At 64.3% G+C, this 21756-nt stretch overlaps 1 protein-coding gene across 3 annotated transcripts in view; it reads left to right on the top strand.

The window, feature by feature from the left end:
- Window positions 1–3659, top strand: part of CARD11 (caspase recruitment domain family member 11) — an 89662-nt gene extending 86003 nt beyond the window's left edge. For all 3 annotated transcript variants that reach the window (XM_070064304.2, XM_070064305.2, XM_089320762.1), the window contains exons 23-25: window positions 295–419; window positions 1488–1603; window positions 2977–3659. In XM_070064304.2, the coding sequence (XP_069920405.1) occupies window positions 295–419; window positions 1488–1603; window positions 2977–3181 (446 nt within the window). In that variant the 3' untranslated portion in view covers window positions 3182–3659. The remainder of the gene's footprint in view (window positions 1–294; window positions 420–1487; window positions 1604–2976) is intronic.
- The last annotated feature ends 18097 nt before the right edge of the window (window positions 3660–21756 follow it).

Here is a 21756-nt window from a genome sequence, read left to right as displayed (position 1 = left end):
GGGTGGGAGGAAGAATCAGCGGCCTTCGTGACTGGTGAGCGGTGTTGCACCATGGTGCCTGAGCTACTTTTCTGCTGAAACTGATGAGGGAAACCGAGGGTCTTCGACGCCAGGCCTATGGCCCGCGTGGGGGTGTGAGGCGGGGCCTCAGCCCTGCCCGCGAGGAGCCGCCCGGCCAGTGGAGGGGGGCTCGCCTAAAGGGGGCTGCCAGGGCGTCGGCCATGCGGCTCTGGGCCCAGAGAGGACGGCGGCCCCGCACCACGGTGGCGCCCTCAGGCCCGGCCTCTCCCGCAGACATCGTCACAAGAGAGGAGTTCCTGAGAAAGCAGAAGACAGAGACCATCATCTACTCCCGCGAGAAGAACCCCAACACCTTCGAATGCATCGTTCCCGCCAACATCGAGGCCGTGGCGGCCAAGGTGAGGGCGGGGAGGCTGGACGTGGCCGGCGGGGGAACGCCCTCGCCCTGGCCGCCCGCCCCGCGCCAGCTTGCTCTCCACTCTGCCGTTCCGGGTCTGCTCCGGGTCCATGCACTGGAGCTGCCCTCTGTGTGTGAGTTCGCAGCGTTGGCGGTGTGTGTGTGGCTCTAACAACAGGAGCCGGCTGAGACGGGGAGTGCAGTGGCAAGTGTTTACGCCAGGCCAGGGAGAATGGGACATCAGGAGGGCGACTGGCCATGGCGTGGGACAGGCAGCCCCCGGGGCCAGCCCGGTGACCCCGCTGGCCCGAAGCCCGGTTCTGTCTCCTCACAGGGCGTGAGGAGTTCCTGGTCTGCGGCCCCGGAGGCCGGCCCCAGGGTGGGCAGTGCACCCGGTGGGGACAGGAGCAGGCGCCGGCAGGTGCCCTGCTGTCCAGCAGGTGGTGCCACGTGGACAGGAGCAGAGGCAGAGCCCTTGGGCAGCCGAGTTGTTTGTCGAGGCTGGGCTGGAGCAGTTGATGAAGAGCTGGTGCCGGGGTGCAGAGAGAGTGGGCGGGCGGGCGCCAGAGGCGCTGTCGTGGGCGAGGCCCCAGCTTCCGGAGTCGAGGCAGCAGCCAGGCACGCAGGAGGCGTGGGTGGGGAGTGGGGACTGGCGGGAGGCCCATGGGGGCCTGTTCCCGGCGTTTCCACGCCCGGCGTGTCCAGCGTCGAGTCCATGGAGCCGCACCTCCGGACTCCGAGTTTCCGTGTGAAGTTTGTCATGAAAGCGAAGCCTTCGGCAAGGCAGGGCCGCCCTCTCCCAGCCAGAGGAGCCTGGGGTTGGGAAGCTGGCCGCCGCCTCCCGCCTGCCCCAGCGCGCCTGCCTAGGCTCCCAGGGCGGCAGGCCTCCCGCTCAGACCCTCAGACAGCCCCGCTGCCCTGCCTGTGTGCGCGGCAGGGCCGGGGCGGGCTCAGGCGTGCCCCGCGGCCTGCGTGCTGAGCCGCCCGGCCTGCGCCCAGGCCCCTGCCCTGGCGCGCACGCAGGCAGGGCAGGTGTGGCCCACGCTGACCGCCGGCTGCCGTCCCCCAGAACAAGCACTGCCTGCTGGAGGCCGGCATCAGCTGCGCGAGGGACCTGATCCGGTGCCAGATCTACCCCATCATCCTCTTCATCCGCGTGTCCGAGAAGAACAGCAAGAGGTTCCGGTAGGCGCCAGGCTGGGCCGTTCCCACGCAGCCCTCGGCCCCTGCCCCAGGCGCACACGGGCACAGGGCGTAGAGAAGCGTGCACGTGCACATGCACACATACGTGCACATGCATGCAGGTATGTGTACAGACACGTGGACGCACACACGCGTGGAATACTGTGCGTGTGCACATGCATGTGCGTGCCTACACGTGTGTGCACACAGAACCTGCACGTGTGTGCATGCACCCACAAGCAGTCACGTGCACGTGCTCACACCCCGTGAGGAAGTTCGTGTGCACAGGACGGTGATGAGCACAGGCAGGCCACGCGACATGGGCTGGGGTCGGGGGGGGGGTTCGGGCTGACACAGAAACCCCTGCAGTGAGGGGTGGGCGAGCACACGCGGCAACAGCTCTGGGCCTGGTGCCTAAGGTGGGGCTCACCCAGGGCAGCCGGGGTTGGGCAGGGGGACGGAGGGCGTCACCGCCCACCTCCCTGTGCTGTCCTTTCCCAGTAGGGTGCAGGGCCTACTTAGGAATCACACCTCCCCGTGCCCTGGGGCACTGGGCTGTGCCGTGACCCCGGCAAGGACGATGGCGTGGGCTGAGACCCTGGGTGTGTGTCCCAGGTGGAGCATGCAGCCACAGGGGGTAGGGAAAGAGGGCAGCGCTGAGATCTGGGGGCCCGGCAGCAACAGACAGTGCCCTGACACGGCCTGATCCCAGATCCCCTCTGCCTCTCACGAGCAGCATGAGCCCATTTTACAGGCAGGGAAACTGAGGCTTGGCATGGCAAGAATGGCGTTCGCGGAGCACCTGTGCAGTGCGAGGCACTGGGGAGCCCACTGCGGAGTGCTCGGGACGAGGATCCCCACGCGCTCTGCACCCTAGAGGGCCCCTGCCAGGCCCAGAGCTGCCAGGAGCCACGGCTGTGAGGACGATTCCTGTGACCCGTCAGCACCCTGCAGTGTAGACGCAGAGGGCTCAGGGCAGGGTCCTGTGGCTCATGAGAGCCACAAGGCGGACACGCCCTGGTGTACATCAGTGGGCGACAGTGCATGGAACGTGGGCTGAGCGCACGCTGACCACATGCCAATGGTGACCCTGCCGCAGGGTGGGGCGCCTCGACCCCTGGTCCCGTCCCAGCGGCCTTGGGGGCTCCGCTCGGGGACGGAGCCGACCTGGGCGTCGGCCTGTGTGTGGGCAGGCGCGGTCTCCCCGCTGCCGCTGGGCCACGCCCCGCTGTAGGGGCCTCGGGTGGAGTGAGGGTGACTCTCAGGCGTGCGCTGTCCTACTGCACCGTAGCAGGCGCGTAGCTCAAGTCCCTGGCGGGCGGCGGGGCCCCGGCAGGCGCAGGCGCAGGCAGCCCGCCCACCCCCGTGTCCCGCAGGAAGCTGCTGGCGCGGCCGGAGACGGAGGAGGAGTTCGTGCGCATGTGCCGGCTGAAGGAGAAGGAGCTGGAGGCGCTGCCCTGCCTCTACGCCACGGTGGAGGCCGACATGTGGGGCAGCGTGGAGGAGCTGCTACGCGTGCTCAAGGACAAGATCGGCGAGGAGCAGCGCAAGACCATCTGGGTGGACGAGGACCAGCTGTGAGGGCTGTGAGGGCCGCGGGCGCGCGCGGGGCTCCGGGGCCACGCCGCGCCGCCTCCTTGGCATTAAACCCCGCCCGGACTGTGGTCGCGGGTCCCTCACTGACAGGCCTGCGGGCGGGGCGGTGGGCGCGGGTGCCAGTCCCAGCTGCTGCACGCCCCTGTGTTGCCCGGAGGAAGCGGGGGCGAGGGGCGGGGCGTGGAGAGGCCCCCGCTGCCCACCTCCCCGGCAGAAGAGCTGTGTTTCCTGTGTTGGTCTCGGGGCCTGCAGCGTCACTGGCGGCGTGTAGGGCTTGGGCTTTCCGGGGCAGCTCACGTCACGTGCAAACGGGTGCTGGACGTCCCCTCTGCACTTTGGTGCCTCCCAGCACCATACTGGGGGGGCGGGGCGGGGGGACGCGGCTGTGCCTGCCTCGCCCTGGATCCTAGCCGGCGTGCTGCCCACCTCTCAAGCGTCAACACGGAGCAGGGGTGGTTTGTCACAGCTGGCCTCTGTGGCTTCGAGTGCGTCCCTTCTGTCCCTGGTCTGTGGAGGTGCCGAGTCAGCAGTCACGTTCTCCAGGCCCGCGTGGACCGTATGTGTGGCCTTCCCGGGGCTGGCCCAGCCAGCCGCTCTGGGTGAATCCCACTCGGCGGTGCTGTGGGATCACGGGGACGGGCTGCGCTTGCCGGCCTTGTGCTGAAGCCCCTGCGTCTGAGCTCATCAGGGAGACCGGGCCACAGTTTTCCTTTTGTATGTTGTCCCTGTTTTGGTTTTGGCAACGCTGGCCTTGTGCCAAAAGTTGGCAGAGTGGGGCCAGTGTCATGGCACACTAGGTTAATCCTCCGCCTTCGGCACCAGCATCCCATGTGGGCACCGGTTCTAGTCCCGGTTGCCCCTCTTCCAGTCCAGCTCTCTGCTGTGGCCAGGGAGTGCAGTGGAGGATGGCCCAAGTGCTTGGGCCCTGCACCCCATGGGAGACCAGGAGAAGCACCTGGCTCCTGCCATCGGATCAGCGTGGTGCCGCGGCCACTGGGGGGTTAACCAACGGAAAAGGAAGACCTTTCTTTCTCTCTCTCTCTCTCTCTCTGTAACTCTACCTGTCAAATAAATAAATAAGTAAATCTTAAAAAAAAGAAAAAGAGCTGGCAGAGTTGCATCCTGTCGCGTAATCCGCAGTAGCTTGGAGGGGTTGGCGTGGGCTGTTCTGTAAACGCTCAGGAGTATGCAGTGGTGAAGCGCCAGGCCCTGGACTTTCTTTGAAGGGAGACTTTGCTTTTTACTTGAGAGTTGCAAGGAGAGGGGGAAAGAGAGAGCGTGAACCATCTGCTGGTTCACTCCCCAGATGGCCACACCAGCACCAGCACACTGTGCAGGTACAGGCCAGGTTGAAGCCAGGAGCTCCATCTGGTCTCCCACGTGGCTGCAGGGGCCCAAGGACCTGGGCCGTCCTCTGCTGCCTTCCCAGGGGCATTAGCAGGGAGCGGGCTCGGAAGTGGAGCAGCCGGGACTCGAACTGGCGCCCATGTGGGATGCCGGCAACACAGGCAGTGGCTCCACCCATTGCACCACAGCGCCGGCCTGGAAGGGCGACTTCTAGCTCACTGCTTGTTGTGGGTCTGATTAGACTCCCTGTCTTCCTGCTTTGATCTTGGCCAGCTGTGTGTGCAACCAGAGAGGTGGACGCCCACTCCAGGGGCCGTGGGGCGGTGGGCAGTTCTCCACTGCGGCACCCAGGGTGTAGGTGAGCCCCAGTTCCCCTGAGGTGTTGGGTTGCCCTGTGGGGTGAGCAGCCGCTGGCCTGGGCTCAGCCGATGACTGAGCGTCCCCACCACGGGACATCCCACTGGGCTGTGCCGTCCTACCCTCCCCACATCCCCTCCGTATGCCTGGCCCAGGCCCTGCTCGGGGTGGGGGGCTGCCTGAGGGCCAGCGAGGATGCCAGTGAGCCAGACAGCGCACCAGACGGCCACGTCGTCCACCTGCAGGGGCCCGGCCCCCACTCTGGGAGCCTTCCAGACTGCCTGCCTGGGGGAACACCTGCTTCCTCACGCCGAGCTCATTGCCACAGATCCGGACTTCACGGCCTCACACGCTGGGACCCCAAGCCTGGAGTGAGGGAACAGAGGGAGACGGGGGCCTCTGCCTTGTGTGGGGCAACCTCGTTTCCACACCTCCCTGGCCAAGACCTGCCCCTGGGCCTGTCACTTGGCCATGACTGCCCCTGGGCCCCGGGGGCTGGGCATAGTGCAGCCCAGTCAGAAGACGGGGTGCCGCTCGTCTCCCCGAATCGCACGCAGCTGTCGAAGCTCTGAGGTTGATAGCTCCCTGAGCTAACGACGGGGCCCTGGGTGGTCTCTGGGTCAGAGGAGGGGGCCCTGGGGGTGGTCTTCCCAAGAGGGTGGGTTCTCTGAGACTGGTTGGGCCTGGCTGTGGCCGCCGATCCTCTGACCTCCGAGTGCACTTGCCTGGAGGAGCTCTGCGGGGGCGTCTCCGTGAAGGGGGGGGGCAGGAATACAGGAGGCGGAGGTGAGCGTTTGCCACCCGGGAGCCCGGGAGGGCGGCGTGGGGCACAGGCTTCGCACTGTTGGGAGCAGCGGGTGCCAAGGTCCTGAGGTAGGCTCCAGGCCCGCCGAGGGGCATGACGTGGGGCCGGCCCTGGGCTGTGCCGCGTGGTCCCCCACCCGCCTGCTCCCAGACACAGGGTTCTCATGTCAGGAAGAGGGTGAGCTCGGGTGCTTGTGCCCAGGGGTCGGGAGCCAGGCCTGCGGGGGCAGAGGGTGGAGCAGTGGTGCCCAGCCAGGCCCACAGCGGGCGTCTCTGGTCCCCAGCCAGTGGCTTCTCTGCTGGTGGCAGTGGCCGTATTTGCAGCATGGAATCAGCACGAGCTACAGAGAGGGCCCTTGGCCAGCTCATGTCTGCACACCTCTCTCCCCCCTCCGGAGCCCCCACCAACCCTGATGCCCAGGGCTGACTCCCACAGGGGCACATGGCCCCACCACCTGCTCCCCCGGGGCAGCCGCGGACATGGCCGTCTCCACATGCCTGAGGCAGCCGCCCAAGTCTGATGTTCCCAGGGCAGAGCTCACCGTGGTGGGTGCCCCCATGCAGCCCGGTTCCCCCCACTCCCACAAGCCCACGGGGCTTCGGCTCTGATGAGCAGGCATGTCACGGCCTCACTCCCCCAGGACAGATGCAAGGTCACGGCCAGTGCTGACCTCCGTGTGGGCAGCTCAGGGCCGAGAGCAGAGGGGCCCAGCAGGGGTAGGCAGGCGGGCGGGCGTCCACTGTTGGTGAGCGAGGGGCCGGGCTCACACCCCCTCCTCAGCAGCTGGAACCGCCTCCTTGCACGTGACTGGCCCTGCATCCTGACTTGTGGCAACAGGCTGCGGTGCGTGCCCAACCCACGCACACCGCACACCCCCTCGCCCTGTCTGATGGGCGGGGCTGCCTGTGTGTGGTGTGTCTGTCTCTGTGTATGGTTTGTGTGCCTGTGTGTGTGACTTTGTGGTATGTGCTTATGTGTGGTGTGTATGTGGTGTGTGTGTGGTGTGTGGTTTGTGTGTCATGTGTGTGCAGTATCTGTGTGTCGTAAGTATGTGGAGTGTGTGTGTGGTCTGTGTATATGTGGTCTGTGTGTGCAGTACATATGTGTGTGATATGTATTTGTGGTGTGTGTGCACTGTGTGCGGTGTGTGTAGTGTGTGTGTGCGATGTGTGTGGTGTGTATGTACAGTGTATTGTGCAGTGTGTGTACAGTGTGTGTATGTAATATGTGTATGTGGTGTGTTTCTATGTGCCATGTGTATCTGTGTGCAGTGTGTGTGTGATGTGTGTGGTGTGTATCTGTATCTGTGTGTGTGATGTGTGTGCAGTGTGTGTGTGCAGTGTGTATCTGTGGTATGTGTGTGTGGTGTGTATCTATCTCTGTGTGCAGTGTGTATCTGTATGGTATGTGTGTGTGCAGTGTGTATCTGTGCAGTGTGTGTGTGTGTGCTGGGAGGGGCGAGAGCGGACACCAGGGGAGAGACAGAGGGAGGCAGGTGCACAGAGGGCGGAGGCCCTTGGCCAGCAGGCCCGGCCCTCCCAGCTGCACGTCCCCGGCACAGGGTGGCAGTAGGCACCTTGGTGGTGGAATCAGAGACCCGGGCCCAGGTGCACCCAGCTGTGGGGACTGTGTGGTACAGGCTCCTTGGGGGTCTGGGGGCGCCCATGACGAGCAAGACTCAGGGAAGGCAGCGGGGACCTCTGGGTCCCGAGGCAGGCCCCATAGCCCCTGGGAGGTCCCCGCCGCCTCGTGTGTGTGGTGACCCGCAGGGCACGTCCAGCCCCGCTCTGCCGACCTGCCAGCCTCTTGAAGCCAAGGCCCCAGCCTATCCGACCCACGTCCTGATGACAAAACCAAGCCGGCTCTACTTTTGCCCGCGAACCTGCCCCCTTCCCCTCCACCAGGGGCACTGGCACCCACAAGTCCCTCACACCGGAAGCCCACGGCCGGCTCTGCCCCACCCGGCCAAGGTGCTGCGTCATCTTTGAGCACGGGCACCCGGGACCCCGAGGACCCCCTTCACAGGACGTGACAGCGCGTAGATGAGACGCAGGATGTGCGGGAAGCCAACTCTGCGGAAATGCAGCTATCAGAATACTGAGAGCCGGGGGGATCCGGTAATTGGCGGGCGTTGGTGTGAATGCGTTAAACTGCGAGGTGTAACAGCTCCGCAGTGGGCATGGCGGCTGTCTGCGTCTCCAGCCCGTGATGTGCCACGTGCCCGAACCCTCCTGCGGCGGCCACACCGAGGCTGGGGGCCCCGAGCCTTCCCCGCTGCGGGACACACTCATGCCTGGCCAGGGAGCGGGGAAATTCACCCCTACACTCTCTACTCACAGAGTAAGTGAAGAGGCCCTGGTGAGAGATCTTTCCAGAACACGGCTGAGGGCGTCACTCCTGCACTTGGCCCTCCCGCGTGGAAGCTGTTGGGATTCAGTGAGGCCGGTCCTGGGGGGCCTATTGCGGCTCCTTCTGCGGCCAGCCCTCGGCTCGCCACACTGTGCACCTGCTCCTCCCTGGCTGGCCGCTCCCCTCCCGCCACCCTCGCCAGCCCGGGCCTGCCGTCCTCTTTTGACCCCTTAGCCGGTCGTACTCCGGCCCCCTCAAAAGACAGACCCTGGTCCTAGCCCCAGCGCCTGTGGACACGGGACCATGACCGATGTGACCAGGTCAAGGCGAGGCCTTGGGGTTAAGGCAGCCCCTCCCCACAGGTGCAGAGGCTTGAGTGACAGCCTTGGGCCCAGGAGCCCCCGGACCAGCAGCAGACAGGCGGACCCGCCCACTCCGGATGGCAGTAAGTCCCGTGGTTTGAAGCCACCTGGTGTGCACTGATTTGCTCGATCGAATGGAGACCCCGGGACTCGGGCACCCTGCCTCGCTCCCAGGAAGAGCTCGGGGTGTTTGGATGGCTGAATGAGCTCTCAAAATGTCTGTCCCCGTCCCGCCTGCGCCTGCCTCCCCTCCATGTGGGGTCTGCAGTCCGGGCTGGCTCGGCGGCCCCTCCTGCATCGCCTTCCGCCCAGAGCCCGAGGAGGTGCTGGGCACAGGATGTCCTGGAGGCGGAGTCACGGGCAGGGGCGGGGACAGCCAGGCAGCAACACGGAGAGCAGGGTGGAGGTCTGGCCTGGCAAGGGTCCTGGGTCCCACAGCAGACACCCTCTGCTGCCTCCCAGGTGGCCTTGACCTTGGGCTTGGCTGGGGCGTCAGGAACACAGACCCTCAACCACAACGGTCTCAGTCAGCAACAGCCCTTCTCCCCCCGTCCTCAGAGACCCAGAGAACTCAAATCCAACACCTGCACGCACACACATGCACAGGTGCACACGTGTGTGCACATGCATGCACACAGACACGTGTGCACACGTGCATACACACACATGCGTGCACACATGCACAAGTGTACAGGGACGTGTGAGCACATGCATGCACGGGTGTAGAGAATGCATGTGCAAGCACACACATGCACACAGAGACACATGTGAGCCCATGATGCACATGTGTACATAGAGTGTGCATGCGAGCACATATGTGCACACATGTGTGAGTCCATGATGCACATGTGTGCAGAGTGTGTGGGCACATATGTGCACACATGTGAGCACATGCATGCATAGCGACATGTGAGACCATGTATGCACGTGTGTACAGAGTGTGTATGTGGGCACATATGTGCACATGTGTGATCACATGCATGCATAGCGGCGTGTGAGGCCATGTATGCACGTGTGTACAGAGTGTGTATGTGGGCACATGTGTGCACACGTGTGCGCACATGCATGCATAGCGACATGTGAGGCCATGTGTGCACACATCACGTTGTATAGAGGCACATGTGAGTGCATACATGCACACAGAGATGTACACATGCCAGCACACACAGGTACACAGAGACACATGTGAGCACACGCATGCACGCACTTCTCGCTCTCCCAGTGAGAGCAAGGGCATTCAGCTGAGAAGAGGCCCGCTCTCTGGCTCCCGAGGGCCCAGGGCAGGGGCCCAGCCGTCGTCCCTCCTGGGGCCGAGAGGAAGCCAGCGCCAGGCAGGAGCCAGGCTGGGTCCTGGGAGCCCCCGGGCCGGCAGGCAGACGCCTCCTGCACGCAGGTCGCAGCTGGGGAGCGGGCTGGCCCGCTGAGACCTGGTGGGTCTCTCGGTGTGGGGATCGGGAGGGGGACACAGTGCCCGCACAGAGGGCCCAGCTCGGGCTGCGCGGTCAGGAAAAACCTGGGGGCAGCAAATTGCCCTGGGAGGGAGGCGCTAAAACGGCCGCTAATGGGCGGCCGCTGTTCCCACGGATCGGCGATGCCATCGGCCCCCAGGATTGCGGCCGTCAAGGGCGGTGGGTGTTCTTGGAGGGATGTCACTGCTTCCGTGTGTGCCTGGGCAGCTGCGGGTGCAAGCAAAGCATTTCTGCTGGGAAGCCTTCTGGCTCCCTCTAGTGGTGACGAGGGCGCCACTGCACTCTGGGGAGGCCTGTGTGCACTTCTGGTATGAGAGTGTGTGTGTGTGTGTGTGTGTGTGTGTGTGTGTGTGTGTGTTTGCCACGTGGGTGCTTGGAGTGTGCACAGGGGTGCATGTGTGCATTTGGGCCCGCACATGTAGATTTCAGAGAGCGTGCGTGTGTGGCTGTTGGCGCCCACGGGTCCGCTCACACAGGTGCACTGGCTGGCATTGTGGTCCCAGCTGCGTGCAGCCAGCCCTCCCCGCCCCGCGCGCACGCCCTTCCTCCAGCTCGCCCGTTCCCACAGAGACTCCAGCTGTGCATCAGGGCAACCCCCACTCCACATCCCCCGAAACACCACTGCCCGCTCAGCAGGGGCGGACACGGAGGGGCAGCACGGACCCCATCCCTTGCCCTGACCCCAAGTCCCCGGTGACACGCGACCCCCGGATTAGGCTCACTCCACGGAGCTGTAGCCGGGTGCCAGTACCCCCCGGGCACCTGCTCGCTGGAGCAGGGAGATACTGATTTATGTTCGCAAAGCAGCGCAGAGCTGAAAGGGCCGGTGCCTTGTGACCGCCTCCTCCCCCGTGACCTGGGCGCCCCCGCCCCCACGCAGGGGCCTGGCACGGTCAGGAAGACCCCAGGCCATGAAGGTCCACCCAGCCAGTCCACACAGCCTCACGCCCGGCGCACGGCAGGCTGTGTGTAGAAAAAACTTACCTGCAGAGTCCCCTGTGGTCACCCCCAAAAAAAAGGGACAGTGGGGAGACCCCTGGGCTTGAGCCTCGCTCCCCCACTCAGCACTGGGCACTGTGCGGCAGGCGACTCCATCCCCCGGGCCTCCAGGTTGCCAGCTGTGAAATGGGTGCAGCTCCGTGAGGCTGGGAAACAGCCCCACCTGTGCCCCACTGTGGGCACTGGCAGAGTGACTCCCCGCTGCGGAAACACGGCCGTGGCGCTTTGCTGACGCAGAGGGTGGGGGCAGCCACAGCCTACTCCCGGGGTCCAGAGAGAGGGAGGGAACAATGCCGTGGAGCCAGCCAGCAGGTGCGTGCCCAGAGACGGTGCAGGAAGTGGGGGTGGCAAGACCCCTTCGGTGGGCCCAGGGCCTGGTGCTGGCCAAGGCTCACCCCCACCCCCGTCCCGGACACCTGCTGCCCTGCACGGTCCTGACGGGGGCCCCGTCCCTGAGCAGCTGCCGCTCCTGGGCAGGAGGGTGTCAGTCCTCACAGCAAGGTCACGGGCCCTCAGGTCACAGGTGCTCAGACGGTGCTGCCCAGGGGCCGTCTGCGGCGCTGTCACACGCTGCCCGCCCTCCAAAAGTGATCTTAGGCCCAGAACAATCAAAAACGGTCTGCAGGGAAATGGATAAAATATTACTTTGTGGGCGCGTGAAGTTCTGGAACACGCACAGCTTCCCAGGCTGTGTGCGTTGAAGACCCCTCGGAGGCACGGCTTTCGATCCCTTTTGCAGCGAAGCGGACTTCTAACATCTCATCTCCAGGGCGCAGCACCGTGGCACAGCAGACGGAGCCGCCACCTGCAGCGCCGGCATCCCATACGGGCGCCGGTTCACAGCCCGGCTGCTCCACTCCCCACCCAGCTCCCTGCTAAGGCGCCTGGGAAAGCAGCAGATGATGGCCCAAGTGCTTGGAACCCTGCGCCCCCTTTGGGGACCCGGAAGAAGCTCCCGGCTCCTGGCTTCAGTCTGGCCCAGTCCTGGCTGTTGCAGCCACCGGAGGCGTGAACCAGCAGATGGGAGTTCTCTCTCTCTCTCTCCAACTCTGCCTTGCAAATACAATAAATCTTTTATTTTTTATTTTTTTTTATTTATTTTTTTTTTGACAGGCAGAGTGGACAGTGAGAGAGAGAGACAGAGAGAAAGGTCTTCCTTTGCCGTTGGTTCACCCTCCAATGGCCGCCGCGGCCAGCGCGATGTGGCCGGCGCACCACGCTGATCCGATGGCAGGAGCCAGGAGCCAGGTGCTTTTCCTGGTCTCCCATGGGGTGCAGGGCCCAAGCACCTGGGCCATCCTCCACTGCACTCCCGGGCCACAGCAGAGGGCTGGCCTGGAAGAGGGGCAACCGGGACAGAATCCGGTGCCCCGACCGGGACTAGAACCCGGTGTGCCGGCGCCGCTAGGCGGAGGATTAGCCTAGTGAGCCGCGGCGCCGGCCTTAAATCTTTAAAAAGCCAGAAAACCGCCGTGATCTTTGTAAAGCGCCCTGTGTGTGCGGTACATGTAAACGGTGCATGTCCACATGGACTGTCGACGCGATGTATGATGCGTGAAGGACGTCAGGTGTGATGTCAGGCGTGTGATGGTGTGTGACGGTGTGTGAAGGCACGTGATGGCGTGTGAAGGTGTGTAACAGCGTGTGACGGCGTGTGACGGCCTGTGAAGGCATGTGACGGCGTGTGAAGGCATGTGACGGCGTGTGAAGGCATGTGACGGCGTGTGACGGCGTGTGAAGGTGTGACATCAGGCTGTGATGGCGTGTGAAGGCGTGACATCAGGCGTGTGAAGGGGTGATGTCAGGCGTGTGACGGCGTGTTCGCTCTGTTGCTATGGCCGGCAGAGCTGGTTCCCCATGCCACTAGCATTTCCTTTACCAATCGAGCGCCTGTGCTGAAAGATGACCGAGAGATCAAGGCCCCGCACCCAGCGGGTGTCCCCGCCCGGGCCTGACCCAGGCTCTGCGCCCCTGGAGGATGGGACTTTTCTGCCGAGACGCAGAGGGGCCGTCTGCTCAGCACAGACCGTGAGGTGGAATTTGAAATCTGGGAAGCGAGGTGCGGCCGGCCACTGGCCTCCTTTGCAGCCGGTGCCCCAGAGCCACCTACGGCTGCCTCGTCCCCTCACTGCTTGGCGCCCACTCCCCAGCCTGGGCTGCTCTCCTGCTGGGCGACCCTAGGTGAGTGCCTGCCCCTCTGCACCTGCAGATCCAGAGCGGGTGCTGGTAGCCAGAGCCCTCTCTCCCCCCACACGTGTTCCGCCTCTACCTCCACGGGCCCGATCCCAGCCGAAGACTCCTTCCACCCGGGGCCAGGGACCGGAGCCTGGCTCGCCCGCCAGCCGGCCCTGGCAGACAGCGGAGGTGGGGCTCGGAGGATTGCCAGCCCAGAGGCCCCACGAGCTGCTGCTTGGAGCTCTCAGGGGCATGTCGGAGCTCTGTGGTCAGGGACAAGGTGGAGGGGCCTCTGGGGGCCCGCCCAGCTGCCCCCGCCCTGCACTTGGCCAGCCTGCAGCTGACACGGCTTGCCAGCCCCTCGTGGACTGGTCAGGTGACGCCTGCGAGCCCTCCCTCGCAGCCCAGCCTCGCTCTCCCGGCTTCCTGTGACCCTGCACCCTGCAGCCATGAGACTCCGCCCTGAGTGAAGTCGGCTTCCACTCCCCCCGACCCGCTGGCTGGTGGAAACCCGGATTCTGTCATGGGGGTGGGGTCCCGCAGGCACTCGCCCTGCCCCGCCCCCGCCTGACACGCTGCAGCCCCCAGCACATGGCAGGAGGAGGTGCAGCAGGCTGTGGGGCCCTCCCGGAGACACTGGTCCCCCCCGGCGGCCTCACCAAACAGAGATGACCTGGGTCACTCAGTCCTCCCGCGGGTCCTCTCTGACTTACAAAGGGGAAACTGAGACCCAGGGTGGGGACTCGGCCTCCCACAGAGGCTCAGCAAGGCCCCCCATGGGAGCTTCCAGGTCCCACAGGGGAAGGGGTGCGGCACCCCCCTCCCTGAGCCTCCTAGAGGCGGGACTTAAAACATCGGGGTGCAGACGCTACCCACCGTCCCCTCCTGTGGGATTCTGCTGAGCCCGCCCCCAGCACGGTGTGGGGGGTGCTGGGCCCACCTCTGCCCAGGCACACCCTCGCCCCCCGCCGTGGGCAGGGATATAAATTAAAATTCAATTTCATTAAAGCCAGTGAGCAATCAATCCCTGGCTCCCGCTAACAAAGCCGGGCAGGGGCCCCTGCTCCCCCCGTGGCTGTAAGTCACGCAGCCTCCCCCGCTCTCGCTCGCAAACTGCTGGAACTGCACTTTCCGCCCAAATTTATGGTGCTGGCAGCGTCGGGGGCCTGAGTTACAGCTGCAGGTTTGATCGGGGACTGCATTATTCTGCATCTAATCCTCTCGCCCCGACAGCAGGGAAGGGCCTTGTTCTCCTGAGCTGAGCCCTGTCCTCCAGCCGGCCAGGCCCCGAGCCACCGGGCCCGGGCAGGACTCCCGCATTCGAGGCCTGCAAATGCAGAGGTGGGTAGGCTGCAGACCCATTTCACGGGTCAGCAAACCAAGGCCCCCAGGCAGCGAGTCCCTGCTCCGTGGACATTCTCCCACGGGGGGGCAGGCCCACGGCAGCGTCACGGTGGGGAGGGGAGGGGGTCATCGTGAGTTGGCCACAGAGCGCCTGCTTGGGGTCCCCAAGGGAGGCCAGGAGCAAGGCGGCTGCCCAGGTGCTGATGGCCCCGGATGCCAGCAGGCACGGAGGCAGAGCGGCAGCCAGACGGTGCCCTGCCACGCGCGGTTAGTGCACCTTCCTCCGGGAGCCGTGAGGAGGCCTTCCCACCGCACCCCCCACCAGGCACCTGGCTGTGCCCGGAAGCTTCCTCCATCCGGGCATCACATGGTCACTGCTGGCTCCGGGGAGGGGCCCCAGCCTTCGTGTGCCCCTTCCCCGAGGGGCTGACATCCTGGGGTCCAGCTCAGGCTCCCCGCCCTCTGGCTTGCTCCGCCAGCCTCGTGGGAGGTGTCACGGGCACGGCCAGGAGGGCGGGTGGGGGAGACGCTGGGTCCTGCCCAGGCGCGGCCCTGTGGCTCCCCAGCCACTCTGACCGCGTCAGGAGCCGCCCAGGACCCCCGAGCTGAGGCCCTGCCACGCCTGGGGACCGCTCTGGGCTGGGAGGAGGAGCAGAGGAGCAGGACTGGGGGTTCTGACGTGGCCCTGCCAGGCCCAGGTGCTCAGCTCCTGTGTCACTTCTTGCTCTGAGCGCCAGCTGACCCTGCAGCCCTGTCCCCCAGCCCCATGCACCAGGGTCACAAAGACGGAAGGACCACTGCCCTGGACAGCAACCGGCCCGTGTGTGATGGAGCAGAGCTGGGTACCCGTCGGACGTGACTCGCAGTGCCTGCTGGGCACCAGGACCACCTCCCGAGACCCAGCTCAGCTCGGAAGCCACCCAGCCCTCCTGGCAAGGCGCAGACAAGACCCGGGGGCCCGGCACTCAGGACCAGCCCTGACGGGTGCCAGGATCTCCACAACCCCTCCCCCACCAAGCAGGCTGAACGGCGGGGCCACAGAGCCCTCAGTATCACCTGAGCTGGGGTTTGCCGGGACTGGCCGAGGTGCTCCCCCCCACCATCACATGACAGAGCCGGCAACACCTGCTAGACCGAGTTACCAAAGCCCTGTGCCGCCTCACCCAGGCAGGTGGGCTGAGCAGTGCCTGCCCGCCGCCGGAGTCAGGAGACCGAGTGGCCCGGCTGTGCAGGCTGGAGGCAGGGCGGCCTTCTTGGCCACAGCGTGGGCTGAGGGGACCCCTGGGAAGCCTGCACCCCTGCTAAGACCCTGGCAGCAGAGTGGGAGCCAAACTGGCTGGAGACGGGGCGGCGCTTAGCATGCCCACTGGGGAGGTCACCCAGGAGCTGTCCCCGGGCTGATGCCGAGCCAGGAGAGGTGCAGGCGGCAGGGCCACCGGCTGGACGGAGGCCACAGGCTGGACAGACCTTGGCCCCAGCACCCCTCCCTGGCCTCCTGCTTTCTCTTCTGCCTTGAGCTGGAGAGGGGTCCTCGGCCCACACTGCTGGTCACACCTGTCTGGTTCTGGGAGAGGCCAGCCAGTTGCTAATGCCGGCAAACGGAGGCCTGGACAGTCAGCCACGTGCCTGGAATTCAGCAGAGCGTGTCCATGGGTTTCCTTGTGTGGCATGAGCGCCACCTGGTGGTCATAGGATGGCAGGACAGTCACCGGACAGTCACCGGACAGGACCCTTGTGCAGGCAAAAGTGGGACCGCCTCTGTGCTAAGGAGAGGCTTAGGACCCAACAGCAGCAAGGAGGCAGAGGCAGACTCACCCACCCATTTCCCCGCGCACGAACTGGGTGCCATCCCCTGCCGGGCACCGGGGATAGAGACGAAGGGTGTGGCCAGCTTCAGGGGTCTACACCCACGGGGAGGCAGGTAACAAGTGGTCTCTCTGAGTCGCTAGTGCTCCAGGCAGTTGTCCAGTTCAGGAGCAGAGTCCACAATCTCTCAGCACCTCGCAGAAGTCTTTTCCAGCCTTGCCCCCCCTCACCTGGGCCCCCGCCCCCTGGAGCTCCCGGCAGGTCCCATCTGCAGGTGCCACCCAGGCCTCAGGGCTTTGCACGTGCTGGGCACAGACTGCCAAATAGCCTCAGTGGCCGGGGCTAAGCCGGGAGCCAGAAACTCCATCCATGTGGCAGGGTCTCAAGCACTTGGGCCATCATCTTCCTTCCACTGTTTTCCCAGGCGGATTAGCAGGGAGCTGGATTGGAAGCGGAGCAGCTGGGACTCAAACCAGCACCCTGATGTGGGATGCCAGTGTCGCGAGCTGCGCCCCAGCGCTGGCCCCGCCAGCTCACAGAAGCTGGAGGCTCCGTGTCACAGAACAGGAAAGGGAGACACCGGGGCGAATCCGTGAGCGGCAGAAGTGGGGAGGCCAGCACAGCCCTCGTTCCCTGACTCGTGCCCGCAGGGAAGCTGTCCCACAGCCCCAGGTTTGGGGCTGCACTGCCTGGCACCTTCGTGGGCTACAGCTGGTGCTGGGGGGGCTCTGCAGAGAAACGGAGAGATCCCATGTGGATCTGCAGATACAAATGAGTAATAGACATTTATATGTCATACGACATAAATAAACACTGTGTTAATCATAGGACACATGTGTTACAGGCATGTTACACACACGCAGGCACAGTCGTGGGCCGCCCGAGGACACTGTCAACGGGAGACCACATGTGCAGGGCAGCGCCCCAGGACTGCACGGGAGCTGAAAGATTAGTGGCCCCTGACGATGTCACACCCCGGGACCTCGTCGCTCAAGGCATCCCTCACACACGTGTGGCCGCAGAGCCAGGCGTGGCAGGGTTCCGCTCCAGGGCGGCAGCGATAGTAGGTGACCACGTTACTGGGGTTTCGGCTTGCTGGATGATACTTGGTGTTGCTTCTTCGGGGTGCACGCCTCCTCTTAGAGAGGTGAGGTCCCGGGGCCGGCGCTGGGGCTCAGCAGGCTGAGCTGCAGCTTGGGGCGCCGGCTGCTCCACTTCCCATCCGGCTCCCTGCAATGCGCCTGGGAAGGCAGCGGAGGAGGCCCAAGTGCTGGGCCCTGCACCCACGTGGAGACCCGGAGGGGTTCTGGGCTCTGGGCTCAGCCTGGCCCAGCTGCAGCCATTGCAGCCATATTAGGAGTGGGCCAGCACACGGAAGACCTCTCCCTCTCTCTCTGTCTCTCTCTGTCTGTGTCTCTCTCTGTCTCTCTGTCTCTGTCTCTGTCTCTCTGTCTCTATCTCTGTCTCTCTGTCTCTGTCTCTGTGTCTCTCTCTGTCTCTGTGTCTCTCTCTGTCTCTCTGTCTGTCTCAGTCTCTGTCTCTCTGTCTCTCTCTGTCTCTCTCTCTGTCTCTCTGTCTCTCTGTGTCTCTCTCTGTGTCTCTCTCACTCTCTGTCTCTCTCTCCCTGTCTCTGTCTCTCTCTGTCTCTCTCTCTGTCTCTCTCACTCTATGTCTCTCTGTCTCTCTCTCTCTCTGTCTCTCTGTGTCTCTCTGTCTCTCTCTGTCTCTGTCTCTCTGTCTCTCTCTCTCTGTCTCTCTGTGTCTCTCTGTCTCTCTCTGTCTCTCTGTCTCTCTCTCTCTGTCTCTCTGTGTCTCTCTGTCTCTCACTCCCTGTCTCTCTCTGTCTCTCTCTGTCTCTGTCTCTCTCTGTCTCTCTCTCTCTCTCTCTCGCTCTCTCTGTCTCTGTCTCTCTGTCTCTCTCGCTCTCTCTTTAAGGGAATGCACCTTTAGGAGGAATGCTCACCGTGAGGCAGCGAGCCGTGCCGAGTGGCAGCAGCCCGTCCACCTCCTGGTGCCAGGAGGAGGCATTTCTCAGAGCGCGCTCCTGTGGCCGAGCGGCGCCTGGCCACGCCCCGGAGGCTGAGTCCCAGACGCTGGCTCCGCGGTCCGGGGCCGCAGGCTGGGAGCCCAGGCAGCAGTGCTGGGGCAGAGCTCCCCACTCTCCGGGGAGCCGGCCACCACCCTGGTGGACAAGGCCCAGCCCCTCGACCTAGAGGCGGCTGGTTGGAGACGCCAGCCAAGCATGCCGGGACTGAATCGCAGCACGGGGAGACCAGCACGAGTGGGAGTGGCCCAGCCAGGGTGAGCCCGGTCTCGAGCCTGACCTGGCCCCCCAGGGCCTCTTGAGAGCACCCTGTGTCTCCTCAGCCAGCCCCTTTGCAGGCCCAGCAGTGGGTCACCCTCCCGCCCGCCTCCGCCCGCCTCCCACAGTCCAGCCACTCCCGAGAGCTGGCCATGCCTTGCTCCCCGCCTGGGCAGCAGTTGCTCTTGCCTTGGGGACGGGGCTGCCACTGTCCCCTCCGCCAGAAACCGTGCACCCTCCCTCGTCCCCCAGGGGTCGCGCTGCACTCTGCTCTGACAGCGCCTTTCTCCACCCCCACCCCACTGCCCAGCTCCCACGGACCTGCAGCCCAGGACCGGCTAGGGCTGGACACTTTTTTTTTTTTGACAGGCAGAGTGGACAGTGAGAGAGAGAGACAGAGAGGAAGGTCTTCCTTTGCCGTTGGTTCACCCTCCAATGGCTGCCGCGGTCGGCGCGCTGCGGCCAGCGCACCGCGCTGATCTGATGGCGGGAACCAGGAGCCAGGTGCTTCTCCTGGTCTCCCATGGGGTGCAGGGCCCAAGCACTTGGGCCACCCTCCACTGCACTCCCTGGCCACAGCAGAGAGCTGGCCTGGAAGAGAGGCAGCCGGGACAGAATCCGGCACCCTGACCGGGACTAGAACCCAGCGTGCCAGCACCGCAGGCGGAGGATTAGCCCAGTGAGCCGCGGCACCAGCCAGGACACTTTCACTTCCAGCGTTTACCACACTCAGCATGTGCCCAGCATGCGGGCGGTGCTCCCCTCCCCACCTGTATCCCTGAGGCAGGGTCTGTCTGCGCAGGAGCCCTTGTACCTGCACGTGGTAGCAACTGGATGACTTTGGGGCAGAAAAGGGTAGAAGAAAGGACAGCTCGGGGAATGAATGAATGACTGAGTGGGTGGGTGGATGTTGCCAAGATGGATGATGATGGGTGGATGGGTGGATAGTGAGTGGTTGGATGGATGGGTGATGGACAGCTGTGTGTCTGAAGGACCACACCTAGGCCGGTGCCACGGCTCACTAGGCTAATCCTCCGCCTAGCGGCGCCGGCACACCAGGTTCTAGTCCCTGTCGGGGCGCCAGATTCTGTCCCGGTTGCCCCTCTTCCAGGCCAGCTCTCTGCTGTGGCATGGGAGTGCAGTGGAGGATGGCCCAAGTGCTTGGGCCCTGCACCCCATGGGAGACCAGGATAAGTACCTGGCTCCTGCCATCGGATCAGCACGGTGCGCCAGCCGCGGTGGCCATTGGAGGGTGAACCAACGGCGAAGGAAGACCTTTCTCTCTGTCTCTCTCTCCCACTGTTGACTCTGCCTGTCAAAAAATAAAAAAAATCCACACCTGGCGACGTGACCGTGCCGCGGCACCCGCTGGGTGCTGAATCGCTATTCCGGATGCTTCTGTGGGCTGTGCTGTGATGCAGCAGGGTAGCTGGAATGGAAACGCTTCCTTGGACACTTGCCCAGCCCCGCCCAGCGCAGGCAGCTCCGGCTCTTCAAGGTCTGGAAGAGGAAGGCGTGGTTGCTTCTGAGGACCCCGCTCTGGGACAGCCTCAGTCCGACAGACAAGAGAAGGGCCGGGGTCCCTGCGCCCCTCCTGCTGCCCCGCAGCCTCCCTTCCCCTCGCCTGATTGCTGGTGGGGAGGGGACCAGAGACGCGGGGACGCAGCTGTCCCAGCCGCAGAGTGGCCTGCGTGGCTCTGAGGGCCCTTTGGGCTGCACAACACTAATCCTGAATGCTGACGCCTCTCAGGCCCTGCACCTGCGCCGGTCCCACCACCAGGTGTGTGCATTCACGTGGGGGCTGGGACCACCGCCAGCACGCCGCCTTGGGGCCAGCAGTGGGTGGTCCGAGTGAGGACCCTCTGGTTGCCAGGCACTTGGGTCTGAGTGTCAGCTGGGCACCCCCCTGTGTGGGAGCTTCGGGCTCTATAGAGCACTCCAGAGGCGGGCACTGTGGTGCAGTGGGTTAAGCCGCTGTCATCCTGTGTGAGAGATTCTCTCTCTCTCCTCTCTCTCTCTCTCTCTCTCTTTCTCTCTCTCTCTCCTGCTCCCCGCCTCTTTGCCTTTCGAATACACAAAATGAATCTTTGTGTTTCTTAAAAAGAGACCCCCAGGGCCATGCCCTGTGCTACAGTGCAAGGTGTGTGTGCTCTGTTTGTCACACAGGAGCCGCGCGAGCACTCGGACCGAAGCACCAACCTGTAATTCCCTCTGGGACGCACGCAGGGGCGAGGCTTCCAGGGGGAGGGCAGGCCTGAGGGCTCTGCCCACACAGGTGGGAGCCAGTCCCTCCCTCGTAGCCTCCCTCTCTGCCCTTGCGCCTCCGGGATGGCGGCACCCGAATCTCGGACTCCGCGTCTCCAGAACCGGGAGGATGTGAGTCCCTGTTCTTCGTGCATTACCGAGTTTCAGGTGTTCTGTTAGTGGGATCAGCTCCTGGGTTCCAGGTTCAAGGTCATGCTTCTCCCCCTTGGTGGCAGAAGCAGCAGGACAGCGGGGTGCCCCTGCCGGGTCCCCAGACAGCACCGCCTTGGGCCAGTGCAGGTGCATCTTAAAGGGACCCAGCTCGGATCTGGAACTTGGAAGAGGTGCGAGGGTTTTGCAATGAGGAAGCTGAGGCAGTCTCCCAGGTGGGGCTTTGGGAGGGTCAAGGGGGTGCAGCACCCACTGCTTGGGGCTGAAGGTGAATCAGAGGAGCCACAGTGACACACATGCGGGCCGCAGACGGTCGGCAGCCGCTGCACACGGCCACGGAACACACTAAACCCCAATGTGGGGCCTGGCTCATGCGCCGCCCCCCTGGGGACACGTTGCTGGGGCTGGGGCCCTGCGATCGCCCTAGCTGGGTTTCATGGCCACAGGTGTCAGGAGGTAAAATCAACAGGATCTTGTTTCTTCCAACAACCTGTCAGTCAGGGGTGTTTAGGCAACACCTGGCCGTGTGGTGCACCGCTCCGGCCAATTGCTAACAGGCCAGCTCTCCGGGGCCTGTTACCACCCTTCATGGGGTCAAAGTCTGTGAACCCTAGAACTACGTTTGCCGGAAGAAGATTTCGTATGGGTCGGCTATGGCCATAGCAATGCTGCATAACAAGCCTTCCTAACTCCGGGCATTAAAGCAGCCACTGCTTCTCCCTCGGGAGTCTGTGGGTGGGCTGTGAGCCGCTGGCCCAGGCTGGGCTCAGCTGGGCCCGTCCCTGTCCCTCCTCCTCCTTGCACCTGGCCTCCCCGAAGCGGTCAAACCA

This window comes from Oryctolagus cuniculus, chromosome 19 (assembly GCF_051225735.1).
Source record: "Oryctolagus cuniculus isolate XC-2025 breed Fujian yellow rabbit chromosome 19, ASM5122573v1, whole genome shotgun sequence".
NCBI classification, from domain to species: domain Eukaryota; kingdom Metazoa; phylum Chordata; class Mammalia; order Lagomorpha; family Leporidae; genus Oryctolagus; species Oryctolagus cuniculus.
This window is presented reverse-complemented; position numbering and strand designations above follow the sequence as displayed.